At 37.5% G+C, this 23,094-nt stretch overlaps 1 protein-coding gene across 2 annotated transcripts in view; it reads left to right on the plus strand.

Moving 5' to 3' along the window:
- Window positions 1–23,094, plus strand: part of UBN2 (ubinuclein 2) — an 83,317-nt gene that overhangs the window by 42,351 nt on the left and 17,872 nt on the right. For both annotated transcript variants that reach the window (XM_044246685.1, XM_044246686.1), the window contains exons 7-14: window positions 3,735–3,805; window positions 8,333–8,462; window positions 11,400–11,518; window positions 12,220–12,333; window positions 12,920–13,063; window positions 13,804–13,854; window positions 15,771–15,813; window positions 19,402–20,952. In XM_044246685.1, coding sequence (XP_044102620.1) covers window positions 3,735–3,805; window positions 8,333–8,462; window positions 11,400–11,518; window positions 12,220–12,333; window positions 12,920–13,063; window positions 13,804–13,854; window positions 15,771–15,813; window positions 19,402–20,952 — 2,223 coding nt within the window. The remainder of the gene's footprint in view (window positions 1–3,734; window positions 3,806–8,332; window positions 8,463–11,399; window positions 11,519–12,219; window positions 12,334–12,919; window positions 13,064–13,803; window positions 13,855–15,770; window positions 15,814–19,401; window positions 20,953–23,094) is intronic.

Genomic DNA, 23,094 nt, shown 5'->3' on the forward strand with positions numbered 1-23,094 from the left:
GCCGTCTCTTGCAAAGAGGCGACCTCTCTCTTCTTTGCAGTCAAGGCTTTTAAGGGCAAAGGCCATGTTGTTGGGCCTGGCCACGCACAGGTGACCAGTGAGATTGTAACACAGAGAAAGCTGCACAGTCCTGCTAGGTCACACATAAGTGACCAATTGAATTACAGTTTACCCTATAGTAGATATTTGAACTAGCCTGTCACCTTGGTCAGAGTTGGCGCCCAAAGGGCAGGGCCCATACTCCTTTGTAGCTAGGGAGACAGTATGCGCCCCCACCGATTGGATACCTCCACCTGGCCTGACCCACGCTTGTATTTGGGCTTTGTTACCTGGGACTGGTTTCTGGAACTTGTTTTTAAGTAAGTTCCCTGAAGGGGGGGGGGGCAGGGGCAGTATGGAGCAGCTGCTCTGGCTAAATATTAGGCCCTTATATTTCATTAGTATGGAATTTAGAGAAGTGTGTTAAAATATCTTATTGCCAATATTTCTTAGGTTATAAATTGTGTTTGCCATCATTTTTGCTTTATTTCCATGCTGTGTTGTTTGACCCATAAAATTCTTGATGGCTAGATCTTCTTTGTGGTGATTATCATTTGAAGGTGACTTTTTGTGCTGTTACTGCATTTTACCTTGAATTTAGTTTTGTCTGACTTATTGTAGACTGTTTTCTCTTTATTTCTACATCGTAGTTTTTCTCATCATTTACCTTCAACCTCTTTGATTTTATTTTAGCTCTTTTTCTTATAGATAGTGTTTAATTTCTTTATTGGCCTCATCTGAGTCCTTTCTCTTAACAAATGATTTTATTTTTTTACAGTTGTTATAATTATATAATTGATCTTTGTCATTTTCTTTTTTATCCTGTTACTCATCTCTTTTGTTTTCATTGTTCTGCTATTTTCTGTGCTTATTTTTTGAAAAGTATACAGTCTGTAGATTCGGTAGTAAGCAGGTTTTTATTTAATCTTCTCAGCTACTCTGCATAGGAAATATAAGTATTATTTCCTTTTTGTGGTTAAGAAACTTGAGGTAGGTTAAATAGCTTGGTCATGTCTGTGCAACTAGTAAGTTGTGGAGCCAGATTTTCGCCACAAGGGTTCACCTAACTCCAACGTATATGCTTCTTGCTTTCCCACGTTGCCTATCTCTAAAACCTTTAGTTTCTTATACGTTTTAAAAAGTGTTAGTGATGTGATCCACATTTTGCAAGATATTATTAATAATAATAGTTCTTGGGGTGCCTGCGTGGCTCAGATGATCTCCAGGTCCTGGGGTCTAGTCTCATATCAGGCTTCCAACTCATTGGGGAGCCTGTAACTCCCTCTCCTTCTCCCTCTCCCTCTGTCTTTCCTCCTGCTTGTGCTCTCTCTGTCTCTCTCTCAAATGAACAAATACAGTCTTTAAAAAAAAAAAAAAATAGCTCTTGTTTATTTAGCAGAAACCTGTACTCTGTATTGAATGCAATGTTTCTGTGTCTCACATAGCATTTACCATTCGGGGGATAGTACCCTGATTGGGTTTAGTGTGCTTTACCTACTGTGTAGTCTGATCCTCCAACAGTCAAGTGAAGTACGTAGTGATCTTCCATTTAATAGATGAGGAAACTACGGTTCAAAAGGTGAAGTGTTTTGCCCAAGGCCACATAATTTTTAAATGGCTGAGCCGTGATTGAAGGTCAGCATTTAAAGGCAGGACTGGGGAGTTCCATTGTAGGCACTCTGTCTGCTATGTTATATGCCATTCATTTTTACTTACTAAGCAAAATTGATTAGTAATGAGTGTGTTACAGTCTTGTAAAAGCTTTGTCATATCTTATATACCAGAACGTATTTCTCTTTCTCTCTCTTTCTTAATAGCCCTGCCAGGGTTAATACAGGTGCTCCCTGACTCCTTGGTAGGAAATCGTCAGTAAGAAGTTTGATATCACTTGCTGGTATCTATGACTTCTCTTTATGTTTTATTTGAAATATGAGTATGGTATTTTTTTCTTTAGGAGGTGAGAAGTCATCCTTAGCTTAAATGCTTGTGTCTGTGTGAGAAAGAATTGTGTCTTGTCGCTCTTTTCTTAACTTTGTAATATTCTTCCACTGTTCAACCTCTTGACTTTTTATTATTTTTCTTGAAGTTTAGTTTCCCTGTGCCTTTCATATAGTTCCACCCCCTACACATACCCAGTTTTCATGCTAAGAAGTACTGAAGCACATCTTAGAAATTTTCTTCTATTTATTACATGTAAAGTCAAGTAACTTGGTGTGATGGCTGAGTCAGCATATGGCTTGCTCAGATTATTCGATCAGGCTTCTTGGTGTTTTATACCTCATGGACCTCAAGTACATCTTTTGTGATTTTCCCAGTGTATTTTCCTTCTGGTGGGTTTTGCTGATAACTTGGTTTCTGGTCACCTGGTTGAGGTGACAAACATAGCAATGAAATTAATCTCATTGTATTAATTTTTGCTTATCCCTTGATAATTACCTTGCCCATGTTTTTTGGTTATAAGTAATTAGGTGGAACCTAAACAGGCTGCAGGAAGCCAGGTGTCTGTACAGGGTGACGGTGTTGTGCAGTCGAAGTCAGAAAGCTTGTGTCTGAGTCCTGGATCCACCACTTATTAGTGGTGTGATTTGGGGCATGTCATGTAACCTCTGACAGATTTAGCTTCCTTGTTTGTAAGTGGGGGCAGTCATGCCAATGTCATTGGCATGGTATTAACATGGTAATGAATATAAAGTGTAGAATATCAGGTAGATACTTTGTAGACACTCAGTAGAAAGTGAGACATCTGCTTGTTGTTATCCTGGAGATCACAGCAATAATTAATAAACCTGTGGATGGTCAAGTACACAAGATACCCAAAGCACTAGGAAGTCTTGTATGTTAATTTAGTTAGGATTAAGAAAAATTAAATACAGAGGTAATAGGAAACATTGGCATATATGCTAAATTTGTTACACTCTAATTTCCTACTCATGCCATGTACTAAGCTGGGTATTGAGGATACAAAGTGAAGTAAATCACAGTAGCCCCACTCTCAAGAAGCTTATCCTTGGGGCGCCTGGGTGACTCAGTGGGTTAAAGCCTCTGCCTTCGGCTAAGGTCATGATCCCAGGGTCCTGGGATCGAGCCCCGCATGGGGCTCTCTGCTCAGCGGGGAGCCTGCTTCCTCCTCTCTCTCTCTCTGCCTGTCTCTCTGCCTACTTGTGATCTCTGTCTGTCAAATAAATTTAAAAAAAAAAAAAAAGAAGCTTATCCTTTAGTAAATAAATATGGAAACAATGTGATTATTAAAAGTGATTGGCAGGGTGCCTGGGTGGCTCAGTTCCTTAAAGGTCGGCCTTTGGGGGTGCCTGGGTGGCTCAGTGGGTTAAAGCCTCTGCCTTCGACTCAGGTCATGATCCCAGGGTCCTGGGATCGAGCCCCGCATCGGGCTCTCTGCTCAGCAGGGAGCCTGCTTTCTCCTCTCTCTCCTCTCTCTCTGCCTGCCTCTCTGCCTACTTGTGATTTCTGTCTGTCAAATAAATAAATAAAATCTTTTAAAAAAAAAAAAAAAAAAGGTCTGCCTTTGGCTCAGGTCATGATCTCAGGGTGTTGGGATTGAGCCCCACAGCCATCTCTGGCTTTCCCTCTGCCTGCCACTCCCCTTGCTTGTATGTGCACACTCTCTGTCAAATAAGTAAGTAAAATCTTTAAAAAAAAAAAAAAAAAGTGATATTGACAATCTTGTGTTTCTCTAGGCTGCCAAACTTTTTGATGAAGAAGGAAGGAAAAAATTCTTTACACAGGATATGAATAATATTCTTCTGGAGTAAGTAATTCTCTTCTTTAATTAAAAAGCCTAAAAGTTATTTATACTTTAAGAATTCATTTAAACATACAGTTGGTTCCAGCTTTACAGGTTGAATATTATTTTAGATTTAAATGTGGGGTTTTTTTTTTGTCACTTTTGTATGAAAATGTCTTTCTGGAACAGCTCTGAGTATTCTTATTAAATTGGTATAATTGGGGCGCCTGGGTGGCTCAGTGGGTTGGGCCACTGCCTTCGGCTCAGGTCATGATCCCAGGGTCCTGGGATCAAGTCCCGCATCGGGCTCTCTGCTCGGCGGGGACCGCCCCCCTCTCTGCCTGCCTCTCCGTCTACTTGTGATTTCTCTCTGTCAAATAAATAAATAAAATCTTTAAAAAAAAAAAAATTAAAAATAAATAAATAAATAAATTGGTATGATTTTCCTTCTATTTTCATTCAGATTTGAGAAGAATAATTCCATTGGCATCTTGCAAAATTAATTCATACAAACATTTATAGCCAAATGGAAAGTATGGTTTAATGAAGAAATTCTGGTTGTGAGGTAGGAGAGAGGCAGTGTGGAGAAAACAAAAGGAAGAATGGAAAGGGGAGGCTGAAGGCTTAAATAGGATACAGATTATTTAAATTAGTGAGTTTTCCTCTTACCTGGTGTTTGATGCTAAGGAAGCTGCAGGTTCTAAGATTGTGGTCCCCTAAGCTGTCCTTGTAAACCTATTGGCTTTTAAATTTTGACCATTGGTTTTAGAAGTGGAGTGTATAATTGGCTGCAAGCAGAACTGGGTAAAAAAGGCAATCCTGGAGAAAGCAGCAGATTTTACTCCTCTCACGTGAAAATAATGTGTGCCTGCTCTTGGTGGTTCGATAGTATTATATACTAAGAGACAAGCAGTGTCTCCAATACTGTGTGTTGAGTCCTGTCTTTTAAATGTGTGTTGGGGGAGTTTCTCATAAGACACAAAGAATGATGAATTGGTTTGCTTTCATAACTATTTTCTTTTTTGTTTGTTTGTTTTTTCCCTCTCCCTTTTGATTATTGTTTGAATTAAGTGCAATCTCTCTTTCTCCAGAGTACTTAAAAAATCTTTTTGGTCCCCTGCAGACCCATAAAATATTTAACCTAGTATGCTACTGGTTTGGTGACCGAGGAATTTCTTATTCCTATTCTTTATTTTAGCCAGAGATTTTCAGATTGATTCTGTCTGCCTGGAAGCAAGGCAAATGCTTCCTGCCTGCGCCTGCTCCTTTTACAACCCCAGATTCAATAAACAGTGTAACCATTACTAACCAGAGCTGTCCCAGATTCCCTAATCAGGAAGCTGACTGGCTGCTTTTTCTTTCTACCGGGAGAGCCCCAAGTTTACTGGATCAGGTCCTTTTCCTATGATTAAGACAGTGCTTTTTTATTTTACTCTTCTGTAAGAGGGACTGACTTTTCTCCCCTGAGAGAAAGAAAGGACCATCCTTGGGACATAACATCTCAGATGAGCAGAATATCAGCATTCCACTAGCAGGCTTCTTTCTTTCTTTTTCTTCTTCTTCTTCTCCTTCTTCTTCTTCTTCTTCTCCTCCTCCTCCTCTTCCTCCTTCTTCTTCTTTTTCAGTAATCTCCACACCCTGCAAGAGTGTTGAACTCATGACCCTCAAATCAAGAGTCACCTGCTCTACTGACTGAGCTGGCCAGTTGCCCCTCCTGCCCTCTAAAAACTGTTTTTATTTTAAAATTTACTTTATTTATTTTAAAGTAGGCTCCATGCCCAGTGTGAGGCTTGGGCTCATGACCCTGAGATCAAGAGTTGGATGTTCTTCCAACTGAGCCAGCCAGGCATCCCCCTGCCCCCAGCAGCTTCCCTTAATCTTCCCTATGTCTATCTTAAATCCTCGAGTTTTGTTAGAGCCCGTCTATTTTTTATTTCACAGAGTGTGCCTCCAGTACTATAAAGCTGTAGTGTTCAGAGTTTAATGTTTTCCATTTTAATCACTTATTTATGCCCTTAGCCTCCGTTTCCACTTCCCTAAACAAACATTCCTTGTTTCTCTAGACTGAGAGCCCACGGTACATGATTATTTTGGGAAGTAAATTCTTATGAAATTATCCAGGTGTATTGGCTCTGCCTCACCACTGCTTCATTATGCTGGGCAGAAAGGGGTGAATTTGTTGGAATAAGAACACTTTCTCTTTTTGCTTAATTGATTTTGACTTGGATCAGCAAATATGCAATTTGCCAACTTAACCTCTTTTCCCTATTTCCTCCTTTATCTCATGCATACATTGCTAATAAAATCTTGAGACTCTGCCCATGATCCCAATCCAGCCTGAGTTGTGTTCAACAGATACTCTTAAGTTGTTTAGGGTTAGGAGGAATTTACATCTCTCTTGTGTGTTATCAATCAACAGGCTTTTGAATTCTTGCTATAAAATAAGAACTGTTTTGGATTTTGTATTTAGATTACTGTTCCCTAAGTCCTCAGTTACTAGTTTTCAGTGGTTCTGTTATGTGGACAGTGTTGGTAAGATATATGGAACACTAGAGGACTAATTCAGGAAATGAAGTAGGTTCCAGAATTCATTTGGAGTTAGTTGGCTTTTCTTTTGCTAGTATTTTTAAACTGATTGAATGAGATATATATCCTGGGTTTCTTTTTAAGACTTTATATATTTATTTGAGAGACAAGGCATGAGTGGGGGTGGGAGGACAGAGGAAGAGGTAGAAGCAGACTCCCCACTGAGCAGGGAGCCTGACGTGGGGCTGTAGCCCAGGATTCCGAAATCATGACCTGAGCCAAAGGCAGACATAACTTCCATGCATGGATATCTGCTTTGGGGATAGACTTCACTTAAAGAAGTGAAAGAACCTGGTAGATAGATAGAAGGAGACAGGCTCAGGGAAAGTTTGTTGCTTTAGGGGAACCTTTATTTTTTTGAAATGTAAAAATTACTGAAATTCAAACTTTTCATTACCATGTGTTTTAGGTACTTCTTAGACCTTAGAAGATTGGAATTCTTAGTGAGAAAAAAAAAAAAGTTAAATGTGTGAGGGATGTGTGCTAAAAATATAACTGCTCTTAGGTAGGAATTTGTATATATTTGTGATAGACCAATTTGTTGGTAACCTTCAGGGATAATATGTTTCTCTAATTTTTACCTGGTATTGGCATAGGAGCAGGGAGTCAGCTCTTTGTGTTTTTGAGTTTCCCCTCTCTTTGGAAACCACCGATTTTTATAAGTGTGTATTGAGTCACTCTGTTCTTACTTGGAATCTCTTATTACTTGGAGTTTCTATTTTATTTTCAGCCTTAATTAATCTTTAATTATGTGGCAAGCCTAGAAAGCCTCCTACCCAGAGTCTAGACTTTTAATAAAGATCCTTCCTTTAATGTTATTTAAACCAAATGTTTATACACAGAATTCATGACCGTAGTGATTGTTTCCCATATGATCCTCTGCATCTGACCTTCTGGTTCTTATAGATTCTAAACATGTTTCCATTCATCTATGTGTTTGACTTCTCTAATACCAAGAATTTTTATGGCCAGTGCTAAGAGCATAGTTCTCCACATTTTGTTGTTTCTTTTTTTTTTTTTTTCATTTTGTTGTTTCTGAAATTGCAGTGTATCTTTTAATTATGGATATACTTGATATGGGAGGGCTTCTTTCCTTCCCCAGATGCTATTAATTGACTCTTTGGATTCATCTTATATTTGTGAAAATTATTTATTAAATATATCTGCACCTTCTCCTATAATAGAATGGGATGATTTGGACATAGTTTTTGCCAAGAGCCCCAGTTTGGTCTTGGCCTTCAAATCAATATGCATTCCTACCTTCCTACAATAGCAGCTGCCAGATAGATACAGTGTCTTTCATCTTAGTAGAAACCTCAATTATTGATTAGTAGACTTGTCCTGCTGAGAGTATGGTGGCTGTTAAAACTCTTCTCCTTTTCTTATTTTTTATTTTTTAATAACTATTACATTAAATACCCACTTAACAATTTATTTTTGGTCTAAAAAACTAATTTACAAATGGAAACAGGAAATGAAGAATTGGAATAAATTGAACGAACTACTAAATATCTAGCTTATGCAGTGCAGGCATAATGGAGGAGACAAAGATGGATGAAAAACAGTCTCTATGTGTATCCCGAAGGGCTTCACCTCTTCCAAATCTGAAATTTTTTTAAACACCTGTAAGGAAAAAATACTCTAAATTCATCAAAACTATGTAACTCTCTAGCGTAGCAATTGCAGTGGGGGAGAGAGGATATGAGTATCTGTCGGAGGGAATAAGCTTTTGGTTAATTGAGTTCCTGTGCTTTATCCCAAAATGTAGACTTTACCCCTGTTCATAAAAAAATTATTCATCAGTTTATTGTTGTTTAAATTCTTTCTGTATTTTCTCCTTGAAAAATACTGTTTAGGAAATCATGGAAAGATAAAACGAGGGAAGAGTTACTGCCTTTGCCGCCTTGCTTGTGTCAGTACCTGAAGGAAGCTCTGTACTATTTATTTGTCATTGTTTTTGTTCAGCATCGAGTTACAGCTACAGGAACTAGGCCCTGTCATCCGTAGTGGTGTCTACTCCCATCTTGAAGCTTTTGTGCCATGCAATAAAGAAACACTGGTAAAACGTCTAAAGAAGTTACATCTCAACGTCCAGGTAAGACAAGGAATAATAATATCCATATCTTGGGTTTTATAACCTATAAAGAGACTGGTTTCTTTTGGGGGCTTTTGTGTATTAGGTGCTTTATATTTACAGTCTTATTGTACATATGGAATAACTATAGGAGTTGTCAAAGGCATATTGGATCTCTTGAAAAAACTTATATTTTTTAACAGTTGATAAGTCTAGATGAGAATGTTTTCTAAGACATAGATTCTTGGACTGGTAAAATAACTTCAGTTCCACAGCTGATACAGTTTTGCCCTCAAGAAATATATGACAGATTTAGAACTCCATTTTTTCATTACTGAGCTGGATCTATGCAGATATGTTCACACCTACTTTACACAAACCAATGGAAAGAATCCCAGGGTAAACTTAGAGATTTTTTGGTGTAATCATCCATGTTTTGCTAGATTCTCCTCCCCTACAACCTCACTAGGTAATTGTCTAAGTTTGAATGCTTCCAGTGGTCAGAAACATATTTCATTGTAATATGAGAAAATTCTTCCATGCACTGAGACAAATCCAGGTGCTTTCCACCCCATTGGTCCTAGTTCTACCTTTGAGCCTATTCATAAATATAATTGTCACCTTCACAGCTTTCATGTTTTTGAAAGCTTGTATTATGTCCCCTTCTTCACTTCATGTAAAATGGTTTTTAGTATCTTCATTGCCCTGATTACACTTCCCTTAATGATTTATTTGATTATATATTTTAAAAATATTTATAACTTGCAAGTAAAGGAAAAGAACTTAAATGTAATTTAAGACCCAAAATGACATTTTTTCTATTAATAAAGGTATTTCATGGAATTAAAAATAACAGCCAGGAAGGGATGGGAACTAATAATTTAGATTAACTCTTATTTCTCTCTACCCATCTCCCATGTCTCATTTTTATCCTTGTAAGTCATCTGAAAATAAGATTACTTTTTTTTTTTTTTTTAAAGATTTTATTTACTTAACTGATAGAGAGATAGAGAGCACAAATAGGCAGAACAGCAGGCAGAAGGAGAGGGAGAGGGAGAAGCAACCTCCCTGGGCCTGATCCCAGGACCCATGGGATCTTGATCTGAGCTGAAGGCAGAAGCTTAACTGACAGAGCCACCCAGGTGCCCCTGAAAATAAGATTACTTTAGTCTCAAGGTTTTATATTACAGAAAAGCCACACACACAGACTGACTTAGCCCTCTCATCCCAATCCAAGTTCATGGGTCAGAAAATCTGATTATATTATCTTGGGTCAACCAAAACTTTTCCGGCCAGAGGTTGGGAGTCACATAGCACAACATGGCTGTCTAAGTCCCCCCATGGCTCTAATGGGGGAATGAATGTGGTGCCCTGGACCACTTGTAATGTGATCTGAGAGACATAGAACTGTTTATTATAAGTATTATACAACTGTTAATAAAACAGCCTGACTCTTGGTTTTGGCTCATTTCATGATCTCAGTGTTTTGAGATTGAGCCCTTCATCAGGCTCTGAGCTGGGCATGGAACCTGGTCAGGATTCTCTCTCCCTTTCCCTCTGCCCCTCCCCAAATCCCCATATGCATGCGTGTTTGTGCTCTCTCTTTAAAAAAAAAAAAAAAAAAATCTTTTGAATTGGGAAATCTTTCTCAGTTTAAAGCAGAGAAATAAACAAATGAAATTTACTTGAGATCACAGATTTTGTGTCTGTGCCTGGCTCCTTCAGACACTGGCAGTTGGAGCTAACTGCCATACATTCACATGACAGAGTGGGTACCAGTAAAAAAAGATCTAGAGGCAGGAGAACAACATTTTATACATTATAAGATGTTTTCTAAGGAACATACCAGATTTGATATTTGAAGTTATTTAGTATCCCTCTTGGCTGTAAAAGAAGACATTTATCTTAGCCCTTGCTTTTCTTCATATGGTTTTAGCATGTGTACTTTTACTCCCTAAATACTATATATTGTTTGATTTTATTTATTTTTGAGCTTCATATAAATGGAGTCATACTGTCTCCATACTTTTCTTCTGTGACTGACTTTTTTACACTGAACATTATGCACCTCAGATTTATCTGTGTCTTTACATGTGGTGAACTCCATTTTTGGAGTACATTTGCTGTACAGTGTGTTTGGTGTTCCATTCTATAAATACATCCTAATTAATTTATTCATGTTACTGTTGATGGATATTTGGGCTGTTCCAGATAGTCTCAACTATAATTAAGAAGTGATCACCTAGGATCCATGATACTGGATGTTTCACATTTCTTTTAATGGAATTTTTATAGCAGACAGTGTCATATGTGCTGTTATATTTATTAATTGGTATGTATGAAAATAGTAAGAGTCTTACAGTTTCCTCTTTCTCTTTGGCCTTGACCTTGCATTTTTGCTTGCAGTATAAGTCATATTTAGTAACAATTTTAAATGAAAGAACAGGATGCCAGCATCCTGTTTGTCGTCTCCCAGACCGAATCCTATGTTCCAGTGTTGCAGAGCAATATCTCCACTTATGGTACTGCTTCCTCTTCATAATGGTGATCAACCAGTAGTAGTCTGCATATAGATTTTGATCTGTATTTAATCTTAAAGTGTCCATATAATTTATTGGCTGGGACATTTTTAAGAATGTAAAGGAATACATTGTGTGTCAACTAAATTCAAATTAAAAAAAAATCTTAAGAAAAAAATGTCAGGAACACTTAATTATGCTTGGGGTACCAAGCAAAAACTGGGATTCTCGTTGGCGGTCTGGGAAGTATGGTCATCCTAATTTTTTATCCGGTGTGCATTATGAAAGGTCAGTGTGGTAGGAGAAGCATCCACATTTAAATATGTTTACATTAAAAAAATGGGTTTTCATTTCAAATCCATAATCAATGTCTTTTGTGGATCTGCTTTAATTCTCGTAAATGTGTTTTAAAAAAACTTTTAGTATACTTTTTCCTCAGGATGATCGTTTAAGAGAACCTCTGCAAAAACTGAAACTGGCTGTTAGCAACGTGATGCCTGAACAGCTATTTAAATACCAGGAGGACTGCCAAGCTCGTAGTCAAGCTAAGTGTGCCAAGTATGTACCTCTTCTGTTTGGAGCGGCTTTTGCATTTGAGAAATATTTTTAGCTCTGAAGGATTGGTCTTACGTAGATGTTACCACCAAGTAGAAATCCACATGTACCACTGAAGTGGTGTAATTGAGTGTTTTCTAAATGACACAACATTCCCCATTCAATTGCTTTTGTGTTAAAAGCAAAAGGTCTCTTGATTTAGTGTATGGGAGTGATCAAAGCAAGAGCTGGCACTGGTCACCCATTTCACACATCAGCCAATTTGGCTGAAGTTGGACACAAATATTTTCTGAACTGAAATATAAGTATTCATGGCCTTATGTTACAGTTTGAAAACCTTATATACCAAACCACCTTATAACACATTTCAAAGTATTACATATAAGGTAGATTCCCCATTCACTTTCCCTTTTGAGTTAATATTCAGTTAAACGGTTTAATAAGTGTTTCTGGAGCATATCATAGGCACTGTTGGGCTAAAACTCCGCCTCCCAGGACACCTGGGTGGCTCAGTTGGTTAAGTGTCTGCCTTCAGCCCAGGTGGTGAGTCCTGAGTTGTCTCCTTGCTTTGTGAGGAGCCTGCTTTTCCCTCTGCCTGCTGCTTCCCCTGCTTATACTCTTTCTCTGTCTCTCTCTCTGACAAATAAATAAAATCTTTAAAAAAAAAAAAAACCTCTGCTTCATAAAATCTTTTTCATTTTTAGGTTGCAAACAGATGAAGAACGAGAAAAAAATGGATCCGAGGAAGATGATGATGAGAAACCAGGGAAACGTGTCATAGGACCAAGAAAGAAATTCCACTGGAATGACACCATCAGGTAAAATTTAACCAAAGCCTTCACTTTTAACCAAATAGATAATGCAGAACTAAGGTTTCTAATAAAAAAGAATATATAGTAAATGAAAGAGTAGATTGCAAACAACCAAAGATTAGTCTGTAGGAAAAATTCATTCAAAGGAAGATTGATTTGATCCTAATATTCTTAGAGTGCTCTCACTTTTATTTTCATATCCTACTTTTTATAAGCTAATCTTCTAATAATTAAGTAAGTCATACTGGTTTCAGAAGGTGAAGTACTCCATATACTTGTATAATCAGTCATCTTTTTTACCAGTATTTCCGTACCCAAGTAGAGGGTTTGGCTACAGGACTATCCCTTTCGATCTTTGGTGCCTAGATGAAAGGTATCAAAGGAAATTGTTTCATATTGGGGATTTGGCTGTAGTTGCAATGAGTGATGTGTATTGGAAATTATTTATCTTCATGTCATCTGAATTCTTGAGATAATAGTCTTTATTATTGCTGTCAGATTTATGTGCTTTTAAAAAAATCTGTTTCAAGCTTAATTTTCCACAATTTTGCAGTCAGATTTATATATAAATATATATTTTTAATCTGTTTAGAACTTTGTTATGTAACCTTGTTGAGATCAAATTGGGATGCTATGAGTTAGAGCCAAATAAAAGCCAGTCCGCTGAGGATTATCTTAAATCCTTTATGGAGACAGAGGTGAAACCATTGTGGCCTAAGGGCTGGATGCAGGCAAGGTAAGAAATATGACATCCTAGATTTTACTTTACTTTTCTTATTATTGCTATTATTAACGATACATATATACGTATATACACCCACACACACATATATGGCATTCATTTTACGAAGAACCTAGTCATCGCAGATGACCTCTGCTTTGAAAACTTCAAGCACTTAAAAGACAAAATAGTCACATGGATGTGAGATATAGAGATAGACATGAAGGGTGGTTATTTGTTTTTTTTATTTTTTATTTTTTTAGCCAACTCCTTTTTCTTTTTTGCACCTAAATTTGCTAATAGAGAAATGGGAGGAGTAGAAGATGGTTAGGAACTTTGGGAGGGGAACTTCACATGGGTATTGTGAAGATAAGGAACTAAATACAAAATGGAGAGTGTAGAAAAGGCAGCCCCAACCTTAGGTCAAAATAGTCAATGTAGAGTGGTATCTCAGAAGTTAAGAGTAGCACAATTTAAAGTTTAAAGAGTTAAGAATGTTGAAATTAATAGATGTGGCTATCTCTGTCATCTTAAAGCATTCCATCTTCAATTTTAAAAAAGGTCTGTTAAAGATTTAAATAAATGTGCTATAAAACTGACTATAAAATAGATTTTTGAATTTACTCTGTGCCATTGTAACTTTCATTTGATAAATAAGCGAGTAATAGACTGCTGAAAAACTGTGTAACTAAAACAAGAAATTGGCTATAATGATCTGTTACACAAAAATAATCATGTCTTTTTAACTTTTGCAGAATGCTTTTTAAGGAGAGCCGGAGTGTACATAATCATCTTACTTCTGCTCCGTGAGTAAAACAGACTCCAGATTTCTTCATTTATTTTTGCTCACCTTATGTGCTTTAGTAAACAAGGGCTGGTGAAATAGTACTTAAATGTACATTTGAATAATCTCCCATTTTACTACTGCCTTTTAAAAAAATCATTTTTACTATTTGTGTAAACCTGAGAACACATTTATTATCCAGAAAACTGAATGTGTGCTGGCCCAAGATTTGTTAGGTAGGAGCCATGTAAATAGGAAGGTTCTGATGGTTTCCTTTGTTCCTGGGCCTTTCTCCCTCCAGTTCTTTGGTCCTTTTTCTTTCTCTCTTAGTGACCATTAATGTAGCTAACCTATAGCCTTGTGCATTCCAAGATGGTTTCCTATACATACCTACCCTGCCTTGCCTTGCAGAGTGTTTCATTCCACAAAAATTAACCTATTCTTCATTTCCTTCCCTTCTCTTCAAAACTCGGTATTTCCTTAGTGATGTGAGTACTAAAGTAAGGTCTCTTAACCTAAGAGGGAAAAATAAAAAGCTGGAGTTTTCGTGGTTATATTTTGGGGGGAATACTGGTCGACTTCAGGAGTTTTATTTTTACCTACAACTTAGAGCTATTTCTCTGTAGCATAGAAGTATAGTAATAGTTAATAAAATATTAGTAAGTTGCTAAGAATTTATGGATCACTGTATTTAGGTATTCTAAGAGGTCTGGCTAACAGCTGGGTAACTTACAGAACTCTCCGTCTCCTTGCATACAATCACAATGGAAATGTTTGCAAGGCTTAGGAGGGACACTTCGTTAGCGTACTGTCAGGGTTGTATTGGGTTGGTTATGGCTTTCAGTTCTTGCCATTCTTGTTTATTGCTGGTGGTTTAGTTATCCTGGGGCAGGGGATACGTATATATTGGTGTCAGTAATATTTCTGGCCTTTAATTTCCCCACTGTTATAAAATCAAATTTGTTACAATTCAGGGTAGAAATAATTAATTCCTTTAAACCTAAAACTGATGTTTACATAGATCCTCTTCCCCATTTTTTTTTTAAATAGCTTTATTACTATGACCAACTCGTGTTTTTAATATCAGAAAGTGGAAATCAATGGGATATGTGGGCCCCAAAGGTCTTTATCAAAAAAACTTTGAAAATTACTGTTCCCTTAATGAAGTTGTATATTGACCATTTTAATCATGATATTTGTTAATTTAATGGATGACATTTTCAACTCAGTGAAATGGAAGTACTCAGTGTGAGATATTTTGGCTTGTTAACCCTTTAATTCAACATTGAATACTTCCTCTTATTATGGAACTGTAAGGTTTTTTTTGTCTTCAAACTTTTTCACACTGGTTCCCAAAGGTTTCCAGCTCCATGGTATTTTTCTTGCCTTTTTTCCTGTCATTTTGACATTTTTAATTTGAATTTGTATATTAAAATAATTTTCTCTAAAAACAAAGATTTGTTTTGTTTTTAAAATGTCATCTCATTTATAACTTCTTGGCAGTGGTTCTCCTCAAATTATGGTTTAATTTGAACTGAAAGTTTCTTGAGGCTTTATTTTCCTATAAATAATCACAAATTCTTACCAGTTGTTTGAAGTGAGTCTCCTTAGGAAGCTTTGTTACCCTGTCTTGAGGGTTTTTGTTTTTTTGTTTTTAATTTTGAGCATTTACATTTAATTTTTAAAAAACCTTTGTCTCTAATTGGTATTTTGCTAATGGTGTGGCCTTTCTTCCAGTTGATTGAAATTAGAGGAAATGATACTGTATATTCACATATAAACTGAGCATTTAATTATAGTTCCTTCCTTCATAGAGTTTTCCAAATAGCATAAGAAGTTACCCACGTAATGACAAGATTATGTTATAATTTCCTAATGGTGACCTAACTGCTACTGAAGTGGCTTTTTTTTTTTTTTTTTTTTAATCTCTTGTTTTAGGGCAAAGAAAAAGGTGATTCCTGCACCTAAACCCAAAGTGAAGGTAAATATTGAACCAAATCTTAATTAATCATAATTGGGGAGTATTGAAATACATTCTTAAAATGCAAAGAATGTATGTATTTGGCACAGGTGGATAGAGTCCATACTTTTAAGAAGAGTGTTTTTAAACTTTGTAAAACTCCTAGAACCATTGTATTTCAGAGAATTAAATAGTAAGAGTTAACCTAATATAAATTAGAAGTGTTCTATAAAAACAAATATCCTTTAATATAACAAATATGCTTTAAATGCATAGTTGAGATTACAGAAATGTAAGAGAAATCCCTAAGGCCTAAAACAGAGAAGAAGCTGCCGGAGTGTTAATCTGTCACTGAAACTTTGGTTGCCTTTAGGTGCATTTGCTGATTTTCATCCATCACTTTATGGTTTATTTTTAAATTTCTTCTCAGACCGCAGCAGATAGGAGTTTCTTGCCTTACATAGGTTAGGAATTAGACTGAAACTCTGCATAAACCTGGGACTTTCAAAGGATAACATCTTTAGTAAAAGGAAGGACTTAAAAAAAAAATCCGTTCACCAGCAGAAATATTAAGAAACTTGGGTGTCTTGGCCCGAGTTCTAGATTAGGGGAAGGAAGTCCTTCCTGAGAATTTTCCCTGGTTTAGGAGTTTAATTTATACTGCTTCTACAAGATCTGGGGAATCATCAAGCGTTGAAAAGAACGTAAAGGTATTAGATTAGTTATTAACCCAGGGCAAATGGCTTATCAAATTCTCTCTGGAATAATGCAGTTTCATCCCAGGCCCCAAAGGCTTACCACATATATACCATGTCAAATATGAGTTTAAAATATGAAAACACGAGGAAATAAGTTGCTATGAGTGAGAGCCAGCAGAAACATCTGACAGAATTAGATCCTTGAGAAGGGCAAGTGATGGATTTATTGGGTTTAGAACATAAAGGAATTTAACTTGTTTAATATTTAAAGAAGGAGAAGGGACAAAAATACCAAATAGACAAAGCAGAGTTGAAAAAGAATCATGTATAAGCTATAGAAGTGAAAATTATAATCATGTGAAAGGAAAATTGTAAAGAAAGCCAACAGCCTTTAGGTTTTAGACTTTCCCCATAGCTTTCATCTCTTTGAATAGATGAGTTTCTTGGCTTATGAGGTTATGGCCAGTAGGTCAGTATTCGTTACTCTGTGGCCTTCTTAACCTTTAGCATTAGAGGCTCTTTGAATACAGAGTAAATAGTCTTTTTTCTTACCTACCTCATTTGTCTTCTAATCCAAATAATAATGAGCCAGTATTGCATCACATGTGTTGAGTTCATGCTTTGCTTTGACACTTTATTTGTACACTCCTAATACTCGCCATAGAGTATTGGTTAAATGTTGATACATCTATTCAAGCATATGTTTATCCGAATTCTAATAATGACTAGGGTGGTGTAGGGGAACTACCTATTTTGTTTGTGTCTTTGTGATTAAATTACTGTTTCCTTTTCCCCAAATAGAAAAACTATATTGCTGATTTGTGTTTGCCCTACCACCCCTCAAATACCTATTTTAGTTACAAAGGTAATATAAGGAAATACAGTAGAAAATGGAAATACAGAACAGTAAGGAGAAAAGTAAAAGTCTCCAGGAAAAAAAGCTCTTCCTTTTTGCTACACAACCACCATCCCTCTTTCTGGATCTCTGTCCTTGCCAGCCCTCCTTTGAGCCATCCAAACAGTCATTCATTTATTCAGATTTAATTACCATTTTCTAAATGGGATAACCTGCTTTTTAGACTCATTTCTATACTCTCTGGACAATTATCTCTGCTAGTATAAATTTATATAGTACTCATGAGTAGATTTAACATTAGAAGAAAAAATTAATTTAGGGGCACCTAACTGGCTCAGTCAGAAGAGCATATGATTCTTGATCTCAGGGTTGTGAGTTCAAGCCCCACATTGGGTCTAGAACTTAAAATAAATAAATAAATAGATACATAGAAAGGAAGAAAATTAAAAATGAAACCAGTTTATCCTTTTAAAAAAATGAAAAGTTACTTTAAAAAGCAGTTTTCTATTGGTAGTGTTACCATTATTATTCCAGGACATTCCCCACCCTCAGTTTCTGTTCTTTCTAAATAAAAATGGTATTTTCACTAATCATAACTTGGATGGATGGCATGTCAAAGCAAACGTGTCTCATATGTATTACCCATTCATCTTAACAGACAATTTTGAACTTAATGCAGTTATACTACAGAATTCTGAGAGGTAGTGGAGTTTTCCATCAGGGCTTTCAGAATAGCAGCTTAGAAAAATTGCTGAGGAAGTCAGAGTTTAACAGCCTTCTTAACAGCTTCTTTACTGTAATACCTTAGAAGGTGATGGTAAAGACACTTCCTCTCCATTCTTTCCCCACTATGGTTAAGGTAAGTGCTGTGGTTATATAAACTGATGTGGAATTCAAGACTTTGGGTTTAGGTTTACTTGAATTTCTTTTTAAGAAACTAATCAAAGAAATTTTGAAGTGCTTTTTATGTAATAATTGTATTTCTTCTTAATCTTAAAAATGACTTGAGTCAAATTTATATTTGCCTTTTAAGGGAAACAACTTTTTTTTTTTTTAAGATTTTATTTATTATTTGAGAGAGACGGAGGACAAGGGAAGGAAGTGCAGAGAGAGGGAGAGCTCTGCTCTGAGCTCAGAGGCCCATGCAGGCCTAATCTGAGGATTCTGAGATGGGAACCTAAGCTGAAATCAAGAGTTGGAAGTCCAACCAACTGATACATTAGTCCCAGGCACCCCCAAAAAGTTACTTTTTAATTCTTTTGCTGTTTGAATATTTTAAACTAGGTTCTAATTTTCTTTTCTCTTCCTTGAAATGTAAATGTTTTGAAAAAAAAAATTATCTTAGGTATTCAGAATTTTAATTCCCATAACCTTGTTTTCTTAATGTACAGTGCCTTGCTCATAGTAGATACTTTAGTAAATATATGTTGAATAAATTAAAATGACCATAATGAATAGAAGACACAGTTTAAGTGTGCTTGGATTGAGTCCCAGTTTGAATGTACCATTTTCTCTATGTATTGGCTATGGGTGGCTATTGGACAGGGCATACAGAGGCAGAAATACAAGGAGCAGAAAATGTGGGTCAGTATCCCAGCAAAAACCATACTACATTAGGAGGGTAGAGTCTTAGGATAAAGGCAGAATTTCTCCTAGGTACGAGGAGAATAAAAAGAGTATAGTCCCTGAACAGATGGATTTGGATCAGTATCTGATGCCCGCAGGCTGGGGTGAGGAAGGATTTCACCAGTAATGCAAGTAGTATACGAACGTTCCTTTGGCTTGGTTTCACGTCTTCTTAGAAGAGCTCACTAAGGTGTGGCAGCTGTGTGCAATGTATCAGATGCTTATGGCTTCTGAGGACAGTTCAGTCAAGAGCTCTGTCCTCAAAACCATTTCGGTTTTTTCAGTCTAAAGATTTCCAGTAGAATTTTAATCATTGTGAGAAGTTCTTTGTCCTTTTAAGACTTATACTTAGTAGTTTATTTAGACTATACTTAGTAGTTTAGTTTATTAATCATTTAATTTGTTCCACTATAATGCTGTTTATGCTAGGAGTATAGTCCAAAAAAGGACCAGAAAACTCCTGCCTCCTTGGCGGCTCCCGTTGGTGGCCCCTCAGTGAGCTCTAGCACATCTGCCGTGGCCTCTGCCAGCTCTAGCTCTACACCAGCCCAGGAGACCATCTGCCTTGATGACTCACTAGATGAAGACCTTTCTTTCCATCCACCTGCACTGGATCTTGTTTCTGAAGCTTTAGCTGTTATCAACAATGGGAACAAAGGCCCTCCAGCTGGCTCAAGGATAAGCATGCCAACTGCAAAACCTCGTCCAGGACTGAGAGAAGAAAAATTAGCAAGTATCATGAGTAAGTTGCCGCTGGCTGCTCCTAAAAAACTAGATTCTCCTCAGACTGCACATTCATCCAGTCTTATTGCCGGTCACACAGGGCCAGTACCAAAGAAACCCCAGGATTTAGCTCATACTGGCATCTCTTCAGGCCTTATCGCTGGTTCTTCAATTCAGAACCCTAAAGTTTCCTTGGAACCTTTGCCAGCCAGGCTGCTTCAACAAGGACTACAGAGGTCAAGTCAGATTCATGCTGCTTCCTCTTCACAGACCCACGTGTCCTCTTCTTCCCAAGCCCAAGTTGCTGCCTCCTCTCATGCTCTGGGAACACCTGAGGCCCAGGATGCTTCTTCGTTAACACAAGTAACAAAGGTGCACCAGCATTCAGCTGTCCAACAAAACTATGTGTCTCCATTACAAGCAACCATTAGTAAATCACAGACCAACCCAGTGGTGAAATTAAGTAATAATCCCCAACTTGCCTGTTCATCCCCGCTTATTAAGACTTCGGATAAGCCACTCATGTACCGCCTTCCCTTATCTACTCCCTCACCTGGAAATGGTTCTCAAGGGTCCCATCCCCTGGTTTCTAGGACAGTACCCAGTACCACTACCTCCAGTAACTACTTAGCCAAGGCTATGGTGTCACAGATGTCCACGCAGGGTTTCAAATCTCCCTTCTCAATGGCTGCATCCCCCAAACTTGCCGCATCTCCAAAACCTGCCACATCTCCTAAACCCTTGCCCTCGCCTAAGCCTTCTGCCTCGCCTAAGCCCTCTCTGTCAGCTAAGCCTTCAGTATCAACTAAACTTATTTCGAAATCCAACCCCGCTCCCAAGCCTCCTGTACCCCCAAGCTCTTCCAGTCCAAATGCACTCGTAGCCCAGAGTAGCCACTCCAGCGGTAACAACCCAGTCCACAAACAGCCCAGTGGGATAAACCTCAGCAGACAGTCGCCCACCTTGAATTTGCTGCCCTCCAATCGCACTTCAGGCCTTCCAGCCACAAAAAATCTTCAGGCCCCTTCAAAGCTCACCAACTCCTCGTCCGCTGGAACTGTTGGGAAGAATAGCTTGAGTGGCATCGCAGTGAATGTACCTGCCAGCAGAGGTAGCAGCCTAAACTCAAGCGGAGCAAATAGGACTAGTCTCTCTGGGGGAACAGGAAGTGGAACACAGGGTGCTACTAAACCGTTGTCTACTCCACACAGACCATCCTCTGCCTCAGGGTCTTCAGTGGTAACAGCCAGTGTGCAGGTATGTATGTTACATACGTTCGTGGGATAAAGTGTAAGGTTGTGTGATCTTCCCTTTGAGTCTGTTCAATAACTGTGCTTATGGGTTGTCCCTAATAGCTTATTACAGCTTGTGGCCAAGGAATTTCCTGATGTTGACATCACAGTACTGGGGATAGTTGGTGGGTGAGGTTTTTGTTGGGATGTGGATTCCTACCACCCCCCCCCCGGTAAAGTAGCACATACGTACTTCTGCAATTTTTGAAAAACACATAATGCATAGTTAAAATGATATGTTGTCAGAGTCCAGAACAAAGCAGTAACTTACGAGGTTAACATACCCTCACTTGTCTCCTTTCTTCCTCTCTCTAGTCCCCTTTCCCCTGCCAACTTTTTGAGTTTTGTATTTAATCAAATTTGTACATATGGGTTTTTTTTCTTTAGCCATTTGTCTTTTTTTTTTTTTTTTTTTTATTAAAAGATTTTATTTATTTATTTGTCAGAGAGAGAGAGAGAGAGCCAGAGCGAGCACAGGCAGAGTGGCAGACAGAGTCAGAGGGAGAAGCAGGCTCCCTGTGGAGCAAGGAGCCCGATGTGGGACTCGATCCCAGGACGCTGGGATCATGACCTGAGCCGAAGGCAGCTGCTTAACCAACTGAGCCACCCAGGCGTCCCTAGCCATTTGTCTTCAAATAAACTTTTTATTTGTCATGAATTTTGCAGTTACTCATATATAATTCTTTATGTCAAATTACCATCAATAATCCTTTTATTCCACCGTTTCCCCATTTTAATTTGTTTTTCTCACAGTTAGAGGGAGTGCCTCACTCAGAGTCTTTTCAAGAAGGCTAACACATACCTATTTTACCTTAGCATTACATACCTGGTAATTTCTGACTGTCACACTTAAGTATATTGACTTCTTGGGTTCATTAACTGTCTCCCTCCCTATGTTGTATAAATATTGTTCCACTAACCTTTGCTTAGTATTGAGGATTATAGGAAGTCTGAGGCCATTCCAATATTTGTTCCCTTGTTTGTGTTTTCTCTGCCTAAATGCTAGTAAGGTTTTCTCTTTTTCGTTGAATTTTAAGTATTCTCGAATTAGGCTAGATTTTAATCTATAAGTTTATAGCTGGTGGCTTTTTCAACTCAAGAATATTTTGTTCAATGATTGTTTCAGTATCATTTCTGAACCATTTGCCCTAGGTTTGTTGAGAACTCTTTATCCTTCATATTTTGTCTCTCTCCTTTCCATGTCATCTTCTCTGCCATTGTTTTCATCTTTCTGCCACTCCCTGTATCCTGAGACTTGTCAGATTTGTCCTTCATGTGACCAGTTTGATTCTTAAAGATTCTTCTTCCCTGTCCCCCATCCCAAAAAGTAATACATATTCATGGTAGGCAAATACACAAAAAAGAAAAGTCCCCCATTCCTGGTACTTTCTTGGATTCTTGTCAAGAAAATGGGTTTCACATAATATGCTGTTTCATAACAAGCTTTTAAAAAAAATACATAACATGTTATGATGTGTTCTTAGGTTCCAAAGTGTTTTTTGAAAACATGACTTTTGTTGATTTGTGGAATTCCGTTGTCTTAGAAAGTGTTCTTTTTACTGCTTCCTGTTGATGTGGAATAGGAACATCTAATGAAAGAATTTTTACCTTGGTGTTTATAGATGTTTTCTGCTATTGAGTACAAACTAAGCATTAGTATTCATAAACACATGAAACCTAGATCGTTACTCTGCCATTACGGTAGGCTTAGTAATGAATTCATTTATTCCAGAACTCTAATATAAACAAAATTCAGTTAACTGATACTTTACTAGTTGGAATCTAGGACTCACTGATGTTTTATTTGTGTAATTTTACTTTCATCAAAAATGAAATGAAAAAAAGTACTGATTAGGGATTGTATGTTAAAATTTAAGTTATAACTAACGTCTGGAAGTTAGTTCACATTCCTCTTTGTGTATTACCTTTATTAAGATGTTGACCATGTTTAACGTTAATCCTCAGTTTGAATAAAGGAGAGAATTATAACAGAAATTCAGAATTATAACATTCCTGCCACATGGGTCCTCCTTCCCAGCATCAGTTACTTCTAATTCTCATAGCTTTTTCTGTGTTTTTAAATATTATGAATGAAAGGAAGACAGTT

Source organism: Neovison vison, chromosome 4 (assembly GCF_020171115.1).
Source record: "Neovison vison isolate M4711 chromosome 4, ASM_NN_V1, whole genome shotgun sequence".
NCBI classification, from domain to species: Eukaryota; Metazoa; Chordata; class Mammalia; order Carnivora; family Mustelidae; genus Neogale; species Neogale vison.